This window comes from Pinus tabuliformis, chromosome 9, assembly GCF_031772625.1.
Source record: "Pinus tabuliformis cultivar Carrire ecotype Pingquan chromosome 9, CPIR1, whole genome shotgun sequence".
NCBI lineage: Eukaryota > Viridiplantae > Streptophyta > Pinopsida > Pinales > Pinaceae > Pinus > Pinus tabuliformis.
In genome coordinates, this window is record NC_142307.1 from 1,282,781,585 (window position 1) to 1,282,791,987 (window position 10,403).

At 35.7% G+C, this 10,403-nt stretch overlaps 1 protein-coding gene across 1 annotated transcript; it reads left to right on the top strand.

Annotated features, from left to right (window-relative positions):
* Positions 1-5,830: 5,830 nt before the first annotated feature.
* LOC149153249 (O-fucosyltransferase 20-like) lies at positions 5,831-7,923 on the top strand. The gene is made up of 6 exons (XM_089443754.1): positions 5,831-6,366; positions 6,473-6,641; positions 6,747-6,836; positions 6,934-7,217; positions 7,318-7,576; positions 7,663-7,923. The coding sequence occupies exons 1-6, from the start codon at positions 5,831-5,833 to the stop codon at positions 7,921-7,923; spliced, it is 1,599 nt and encodes a 532-aa protein (XP_089299880.1).
* The last annotated feature ends 2,480 nt before the right edge of the window (positions 7,924-10,403 follow it).

Below are 10,403 nucleotides of genomic sequence, written 5' to 3' on the forward strand. Positions count from 1 at the left end.
ACTACTGCAATAATGAATCTGATCTCTCCATATTCGGAAGTACTAGCTTTCATATGGTTACTCCCTATGAGTCTCAATATCCATATGGGAAATCTATGTGCTCCTCAATATACCAATATCAATTATCAAAACTCATTTTTGTGTCACTAAACATTGGCTCGTTGATCTCCCCACTAACAACCTTCTTGCTCCATTAAGAAGTTTGCACATAGGGTTTTCTCGATTTTCCCTAAACTAGAGCTCCATCAATTTGCAAGGACAACTTTGAATTCTTCTCTTCTATCATGATTTCTGCTTTGATACCATGTAGATATTTCTACAAATCTAGCTTTGATACTATGTAGAAATTCCTTGTAGATTCAAACTGCTTAGGTAATTTTTTAAAGCAAATCACTTGAATCTACTCTACTCATCAGCGAAAACAATTAATCGATTGAGAAGTCACAAAGCATACAAGAGAAAGAATTCAATCAACACATTAAACAATGATTTCATGGGGAAAGCCACAACTAAAAACCCCTAATATTTGTATATTGCATTAGTCAAAAAATATGAGAATATTAAAATGCTTTGCTCAAACCTAAGTAACCTCTGCACTATCTCTATTTGTCTCACTGCTTCCTAAGCTAACTCTGGCCAACACTTGGCCAATTTCCTAGCCTTCCAAGCTCCTACTTCCTTATGCTATTCAATGAGGAATTAGGCCCCTATTTAATGTGAATTTTCCTTCATTAGATTGTGTGGTTCCTTTAGGCTCTTCCTCTTACTGCATGCACCATCTGTACAATTGAGATGATCATACAACTAATAGTACATTGTCCCTGAACTCCAATCTCAACTCGGTATTTCTTTGATATGACATGCATGAGTTATTTATGAATGAATCATTAGTTTACTAGTTGATCACTTCATACAGTGCCACACTCCACTCTAGGAAGCACCACACTGCACTTCAGGTAGCACCACACTCAACTGCAAGCAACACCACACTACTAGACCTCCCACTAGTTCCTCCATCAGTTAGAACTAGTTTAACTGACTTTAACTCAGTTAGATTAAATTAATTAATTACAACTCAAAATAAACTCAACCAGGGCTCCTATAAAGTAGGAGACATTCTGCATCACTTAATTTAGATCCTCAAATCGAATTAACTGAACCAACCAAGTCAAATTAACTTATTTAGCTCGTACAAGTTGTCTTGTAATGTGGAATTACAATTTTTCTCCAAATTTAATTCAAGGGAAAATTAAATTAATAATTTCTTGTTGCATTTTCAACATGTTTTTATTAAGGTGGTCAATATTATGAAACCCCATGTGGGAAGCAATGTTATTTTTTATATGACAGGCTATACCACCGACCCCTTAGCGCGAGGATCTCTTGTTCCAAGTAGACCAAAGAATGAATCCATCAATGTGGGGAACCCTACATTCGTCATGCTCCCAGGTTTGGAATAAGAGAATAAGATTAGTATCACTCAGGATCCAACTTAACAGAAAACCTTTGCACCATGGAAAACCACGAAAGTTCCATAAGAGGATCGAGAGTGTTCTTAATTGATATTTATCACTTTTATTTTGGACTCTTTCTCTAATAATAACTTTTCTATTTCTAATGATCAAACATTTACCTTCCTTTCTTGCCTCTTTTACCTTTTGGACCTCTTTCCTCAATTTAACTTGGTATTTTGGGATAAGATTCTCATTTATAAAGATTCCTGACACTTTTACACTGGGGGATTTACTAAGTATATCTAATTTGTGGTCATTGCAACTTACCTTAACACGGATTAGTCGATGCTTATGCTCAAGAATCTTTCCCACCCTTTGTGCTTCTATTAGATAAGTTGTTTGAATTTGTGAGTGAGTTTTCAGTTGTTCTTTTAGTATAGCTAATGTGTCCTCATCTTCTTGCTCTTTAATATCAACAATGATAAGGTCTAGGGCTCTTTTGTGTAGTTCATGATCCAATTCTATTAATTTGTTCATTTCTTATTTTATGGGTTTGACATCAAGTTGATTCGTTGGGCTGAGTTATCATCTAGTTTTACTTTTAGAGCTTTAATCTCATCTCTCAAGGTGCGATTTTCTTTGGCCATTGATTGTTTTTCGTGTTCTAAATCTTGCATCCTATCTTTCATTTTTTGAATTTCAGTCTCGAAAGTTGTGATTTTATCTTCTAATGATTTGTAGTTATTGCTAAGCATTGTGGATAATTCAGCTTTATGTTCTGTAAGCATTGTGGACAATTAGTGTTTATACTGTTTTTCTCTTTCTTTTCTTTGTTGTTTTAAATAATCAATGTGTTCATAGAGAATCCCTAATGTAATTTTGCTTGGCCTCTAGGTTAAGAAATATAGGGAGAAGTACTCATATTTTACCAAATATAATTTAATAAAAAGAAAGAAGAGAGAGAGGAATGGGTGCACCTGAAATGATTGAGGAGGCCCATTAACTTGCATCAAACAAAGCCGCAGAAAGACTCCCTCCAGGATCCACAAAAAAACTTGAACAAAGATACAAGGCGAACCGTTTATAAGCGATCCTCAACAGAAGGCGAACTGTAAAACCACCGAGAGATTGATAAAATCATCGAGGCCACAAAGAGAGAGCACTTATCCTCAACAGAAGGTGAATTGTTTATAAGCGAGTCACAGAAACACCGAGAGATTGACAAAATCAATAAGGCCACGGCGAAAGCAGAGAGATCCAAGAGCACCGAGATGCAGAGTTAATTACATTCGCACCGCATGGTTTATAGATGTTTTTATATGCCAATAAGTGTAATGTGCCCACAAAAGGATTATGATATGCTGCCGCACATGAGAATGATAACATGGAAAATTTATGGAAACCGTTGACCAAATTTTATATGCATCACAGAGAACTTTAGATTAAAATTAATGAGAACCTTCGAAGTTTATATGCATTGCAGAGATCATCACCGCACAGATCACCAAAAAGAACCTTCGTTTAAAATTGGTGAGAACCTTCTAGGCTTATATGCATTATAGAATCACCACAAAAAGAGTGCAAAGCGCATTTGCGTTTATAATAGTATAATATTTGGCCGTAGAGCAAGTTCGTACCACTGCAAAGCGAAGTCATATCACTGAGTTCATATATATACTTGGTCGCTCAGCGAGTTCGTATTACCGAGAGCCAATTTGTATGTATCACCGAGAGCGAGCTCATGTTTAGCATCGACAGCTCGTTATCTCTGGAGAACGAGTTCATATCACCCAGTCTGTACACATCAAAGACAAAGCACTTTAATCGTTAACTTTTCCTCCAGCGTTTACACTAAAAATGTGTACGCCTCAAAAATTAATCTCATTTAAATATATAAATAAATAAAAATAACTCTAATTCAAAAAAAATATCCACAGTGAATTAATAAATATAAATATAATAAATGGTTGAGCCAGCGAGACATGGGTTATCTATTATATATATACTTGATCCAGATATTGAAAAAAATTGAAATCGATTTTGGGGAGGACCCCAAGATTTGAAAAATTGCAATGCCAAAAAGAAAATGAACTATGTGTAAATGTCACAGTATCATAGGTGAATGAATACCATGGGTGGATGCCACTTACAATACCATGGGTGCATGAATAATATGGGTGGATGAATACCATGGATTGATGTCATTTTTCATTTGGATCAATGCTTAATTCACTACTTAATAGTGTGAATGAATGATGCATTTTTTTATTTTCTTATTTTAATAAATTTTTAAAGTTAATTAAAAAATACATAGTTTTTGAATTCAGGCTTTTGTGATCCATATTACATTAAGAAGAGTCTTTTCGGTAGAAAACACTTAGGAGAAAAGAACTGGCTAGTGTGGTTTATCATCAGAACCACATGAAGATGCAAATCATGGCACATGCTTAAATAGAGGGCAATGTAGAGACCAAAAGATCATATAATGGCTAGTTTATGAAAATATATAATGGCTAGTTTATGAAAATTAATATTTTAATAATTATAATATTCCTATAACTGTGAACATAATGACTAGTTTAAAAATAATATTATTTTAATAATGATTATTAAAATCAAATAATATTCTTATAACGACTAATATAATGACTAATTTAAGAATAATAATATTATAATTTATAATAATAATTAAGATTAAAATAATAATAATAATAAAGAAAGATAAAAAATGTAAACATTAATAAGAAGCAAACCATCCAAATGAACCAAATACAAAAAACAAAGTAAAAAAATATAAAAATAACATAAAATAAAATAAATAAATAGGAGTCAGATTAATAAGTCAAAATCCTATAACAAAATTAATAATGAAAGGAGACTAAAATTAAAACAAAACAATCAAAAGGAAAGGGAAAATTATTATTATTTATTTATTAATATTTTAATAATAATTATTAACATAAAATAATATTTATAATGACTAGTTTAAGAATAATAATATTATAATTTATAATAAATTATTAAAAAAATTAATATATATATAGAGAGAGAGAGAGGGGTCAAGACCTGATTAATGAGTCAAGATCTTATAACAAAAATAATAATAAAATGAGACTAAAATTAAAACAAAACAATCAAAATGGAGAGATTTATTTATTTATTATTATTTTTTAATTAAAAGAAAATTAATATTAAATGCAAATACCTATATAGAAACCAAAAAATTCATAACATATTCCAACCATCATCTCTATTTAAATCATTAAACTTTGTTAAAATATATCATATTCATAAATAATGTAAGTCTGACTAAAAATTAGGGTGTTAATAGGTAATGTAATATTTATCTGTCTGGTGAGGGTAAAATAGTTGATGAGAGAATTGTGTTCATTGAGAGTTAAAAGTCAGGGTGATAAATTTGTTAGAATATTATATTTGTCATCATTGACACTAAAACAGTTGATGAGAGAGAATATCGTTAAGGCATGTTTTTAAGTAAAAATTATAGGTTTACAAATTTTGTAGGTTGACATGAATTATTTGATGACGTGTCACATCACAGAGGTTCCGAAGTTTTGTGACTGCTGGTTCTCGCTTTTTCAACTCGATGACGTGTCACATCACGGAGGCTCTGAAGGTTTGTGATTTCTGGTCCTATGAGGCACGCTCTCAGTAGATGCTCGCTTTGTCAACTCGATGACGTGTCACATCACGGTGACTCCGAAGGTTTGTGATTTGTGACCAGAAGAGGAAGAAGCCGACATACAATTGAAATCTCAAGTGAATTCATTTGTGTGACAGCCTGTGGAGTCGATCGCTTTCGGCAACCTCCGCATGCCCGCGAACGTTGCAGTAATTTCCTAAACGCGTATGGAAGCAGAATCATGTTTCCTTTGCCGGAAAGGAAATAGCCCCTTTTATTTCACTCATTTTGCATTGTATTCTAAAATCTCCGACTAACCTGACTGCCCTCTACAATCAATTCTTGCAGAAGCCTGAATAACCATCACTGCAATTGTAAAGAATCTCAGAAACAATCACAGCATCAATAATCACTGCAATTGTAAAGAATCTCAGGAACAATCACAGCATCAATAATTGTCAATGGCGAAGTTTCAGGGCAGTTTAATTGGTGATTAAAGGACTGTTAAATTGGTGATCGAAGTATAGAGATTCAGAGATTCAAGATTCAAATCCTCTGATTGTAATCCAAATAGAATTTAAAAATAAGAAAACTGACCATAGACCCGAGAGATTTATGAGGGGTAACCCCTCATCAGCTTCAGGCGAGCTACCAAGTTCCTCTGTGTTGCCCCCAAAAATTTTTATCGATGGCGAAGCAGAGCAAAAAGTCTTAAATATCGATTCCGGCGGAAATGGTAAGTTCTGTTTCTGCAACGTCTGTGAACGGGCATCTCATATGGCCCAGGAAAGGCCTCAGGCAAGCACACCATCACGCACTTCGTAATTCAAGCTTTTGGCTCATCTATCTCATGGCGTTCTGTGCTTGCGTTACCATAATTCAACTCGCTGCCACTTGGCGACCCGATAACGCTTGCACGGATTCTGCGTGCAGCTTGCCAGCGAACATGGATATTGCCCGGTCCACTTCGATGGCGCCATCCCTGCTACCTCCGCATGAATTATCCCCGAATGTAACAGAGGAGGAGAAGCGTTTCTGGGCTCAACCCGAAAATTTAGGTTACAAGCCGTGTATTGAGTTCAGTAGGGAGTACAGGCGGGCGTCGCTAGGAATTCTGAAGGGAAGGCGTAGGTATTTGATGGTGGTCGTCTCGGGTGGTCTCAATCAGCAGCGCAATCAGATCATCGACGCGGTTGTGATTGCCAGAATTCTGGAGGCGGCTCTGGTTATTCCCATTCTGCAAGTCAATGCAGTTTGGGAGGACGACAGGTGATTCATTAATTCCGATTATGCATATAAAAATTCCATGCAATGCCGTCGCCTTCATTTAGACTGGCGCTCTGTGCTAAATGCCATTTTTACTTTTTCAATACAGTGAGTTCTCAGATATCTTTGACGTCGAACATTTCAAGAAAATTCTTAAAGATGATGTCACAGTCGTTTCTTCGCTGCCTTCCACTCATTTGATGTCGAGGCCCGGGGAGGAGAAGATAACTCCTCTTCACGTTAGCCCCCGCTGGATTCGATCTCGGTACCTCAGAGTGGTAAGCGCTTAATTTATTCCAATTCTTTGAAGCTCATTTAGTGTACAGTGCGTTTAAATTTTTCCCAAATGAAATTGAAAACTGACCATGATCTATACATGATAGTTGAACAAAGAAAGAGTTCTGATTCTTCGAGGATTGGATTCGAGACTTTCCAAGGATCTTCCTTCCGATCTTCAGAAACTCCGCTGCAAGGTCAATTTTGCTGTGAATTGCCCTCTTTCTTCGCAATCCGCAGGTATTGGAGACGCGAGAAGGTTTGTTAATACAGTATCGTGTGTTTGTGTTACAGGTCGCCTTCCACGCCTTAAGATTTGCAGCACCAATTCAAGCACTGGGGAATAGACTGGCGAACAGAATGTGGAAACAGGGTCCTTACATAGCTCTCCATTTACGGCTGGAGAAAGATGTGTGGGTTAGAACCGGATGCCTTCCCAGCTTGGGTCCAGAGTACGACCAAATCATCCAGCAAGAGCGGAGAAGCCATCCAGCGCTCCTCACATCAAGATCCACTATGACTTATACAGAGCGCAAGCTTGCAGGTCTCTGTCCTCTTAACGCCATGGAAATCGTCAGGTTATTTCCTTCTCTTTTAATCCCTTCTGTTCTTCTCTTCTTTTAAGCATTACAAATTTGTTCACTATACCCCTATCATCCATCATCAAACTTGCACCAGGCTTCTTAAAGCGCTGGGAGCGCCAAAAAATGGAAGCATATACTGGGCGGGCGGAGAACCGTTAGGAGGAAAGAAGGCCCTGGAGCCTCTGATCAAACACTTCCCTAATATTTACAACAAACAAAGCCTGGCGTTGCCAGGCGAGCTCGAACCTCTGACCAACAAAGCATCGCTTCTTGCTGCAATCGATTACATTGTGGCACTTGACAGCGATGTTTTCATGGCATCACATGGAGGAAACATGGGCCGTGCGATTCAGGTACTGTCATCTTTAGAATTCTATTACATATTCCATCCATAGTTGCGTCATGAAATTGATTGAGGTATATGATGAATGTGCAACAGGGCCACAGGGCATACGCAGGCCACAGAAAGCACATAACTCCCAACAAAAGAAAGATGCTCCCACACTTTCTTGACGAAACATTGGCTGAAGAAGACTTTAACGACATTGTTAGGGATCTGCATAACCAATCTCTGGGGCAACCTGTTTTCAGAACGACTAAAGCAGGGCGTGATGTGGTGGCTTACCCTGTTCCCGAGTGCATGTGCACAAACCAGAATAGAATTAGGAACACCAGTAGTCATGTCCCTCACACATGGTAGCTTTTTGAATTGCAAGGATTTAGTTACAACTGATCCAGCCTGCCACTGGAAGCTCGACTGAAGATTTGCAGACGTTTCAGGCAGCCTTTTCAAACGCCTGTCTTTAGAGTATAGAGTATTGGTGTGGCAGAGTAGAATATTTCCGGACGAGGCAGAGGACCTGGACCTGTTTGTGGTTGTCAAGTTTATTGTAGATTCTGAGACTATCCTGAAATTTGATTGGCAGAAAAGAGGTGAAATAGTTGATCTCTTGTCCATCAGATTCGTAAAAGATATTCCAAGAATCTGTAATGTATATAAGTTAAGTTCAGGAATGAAACAGACTAAGAGACAAAGCTGTTGTTTGAATCATTTGCAAACTGCAAAATAGCCGCTGAACATATTTACGGCAGAGCATTCCTGTATATACAGTAGTGTCAATATGTTTTCTCTGGACGCAGACGGACTCCCTAAGTCACTGCTTATTTAAGCATGCAAAATCCTCGCCCAATCCTCCCATAGCGATGAAACAGCAGGATTATATTTTATGAAAAATCATAGGCTTGCCAGGCATGTGCATTCAATAAGGGAAATCGGTAGTCAAATTCATCACCGGATCTTGCATTTCATATTTTATTTGTTTTTCTGTATGCAGTGTAATATTTGTGTATATATATATATATATATAAAATAAATAAATATATATATATATAAATAAATAAATAAATAAAGATACATGAGTGATTTTCAGTATCCAATAATGATGATAGACAACTCCACAACGTAATTGTCTATTTTTTGGAAGCTTTTCTGGTGGGTTTTTCCGGTCAAAATCCGGCAGCAATTTATTGGAATCGCAAGTTTGATAGCTAATTTCTGCACAATCAAAGCATCCCAGGGGTTTTTCAGGGTGCTGAATCCAAATATGCAATTAAAAAACTGTTTTAACTGCAACAAATCAAGATTTAACCTCAATTTCTTCCGCCGGATTCAGTCATCGGAATCTCCAAAAAGTCGCATTATAGACAACTCCAATGACAACTACAAAAATGTGTGGTCTAACGAGGCGGAGGAGTTGCTCCGAAAGTTATGGAAATTCCAGTGATATTTAGAAAAAATCCGCAAGGATTTTTGTAAATCAAAGTTATAGTTGTTAAACTTCAAAATTTTAGGTGTTTTAAAAGTTTTTGATGGCACTGAATCCATTTCCACCATCAAAAACACGATTCAAATAGTACATCGACAAGATTTTTTGAAATTTTTTTACCCGGACTTTGGCGACTTTTGACCATCCGGCCAATTCCTCCTCCTCGTTAGACGACTCTCTACAAAAATATAGAAAAATTGTATTGTTTATTAGCAGATTTTTATTGGTTTAGATAAACTGTATTTATTAAAGTGATTGTGTTAGTTGATTGTTCAAGTATATTAATGTGATTGTGTTAGTTGATTGTCTAATTGCTTGGAGTGATTCATAAATTATGATTGACTGTGGTTTATATTTGGTGATTATGGTTAAAAATGGTTGTAGAGTGTTGACCATGGTTGAAGAGGGTTGATGAGGTTAATCAAGGTTGAAGACAATTGATTAAGTTTGACCATGGTTGACTCAAGTTGACTATAGTCAACCATTAATGTAATAATGTATTTATGTTACATTAATGTTGATGTTTGTTACATTAATGTTGACCATGGTGGACTAAATGTGACCATGGATGACCATGTTTAACTTGGTGACCCTGTTTGACCATGGTGATCATGGTTGATGTTGGTTTATTATAGTTAAATATAGGCAATTGATTGATCATGTTTTTAATTGTTTAAAAAAGATTATTACTAATTATGGTTGCTTATGGTTGACCATTGTCAATCATGGTTCGCAATGTTCGATTATGAAAATGAAGATGGACCTTAGTTAACCAAAGGTTACAATGCTAATCATGGTTCTAAATGGGTTGACTAAAGGTCACAATGGTAATTATGGTTGTAAATAGGTTGACCATGACGGGTCTATTTGTTATTTTTTGAGATAAGGTAAGTGTTTATCATTATTTTTATTATTTTTGTCAATTTCATGACAATTTTTTAATTTTTTCTTGTATTTCCAATAATATTTGTTAAACCAATTTCAGTATTTGTGTTTATTTAATACAAATTTATATTATGTTCTTATTGTATTTTCACCTGTATTTGTTATACCATTTCAATGACAAGATTTATTTGTCACATGTAGCGTTGGATGTCTTTTATCTCATTGTGATGTCTTTTTTATAATATGTTTCTAGAATTTTATTTGGAAAATGACATTGCAAAGTAAGTATTTTAATGTGATTTTCAAATTATTATTCTTTCATCAAAATGTGATGTCTATTATTGGCATTTATCACAATGCGACATTTGTTTGTTTATTACAATATGGCGATAGCTTTTATTTTTTTCAAGCATTGTGTCAACACTTGCTTTCATGGCAGTTTCATGATATTTAATGTGATATTGAGTTC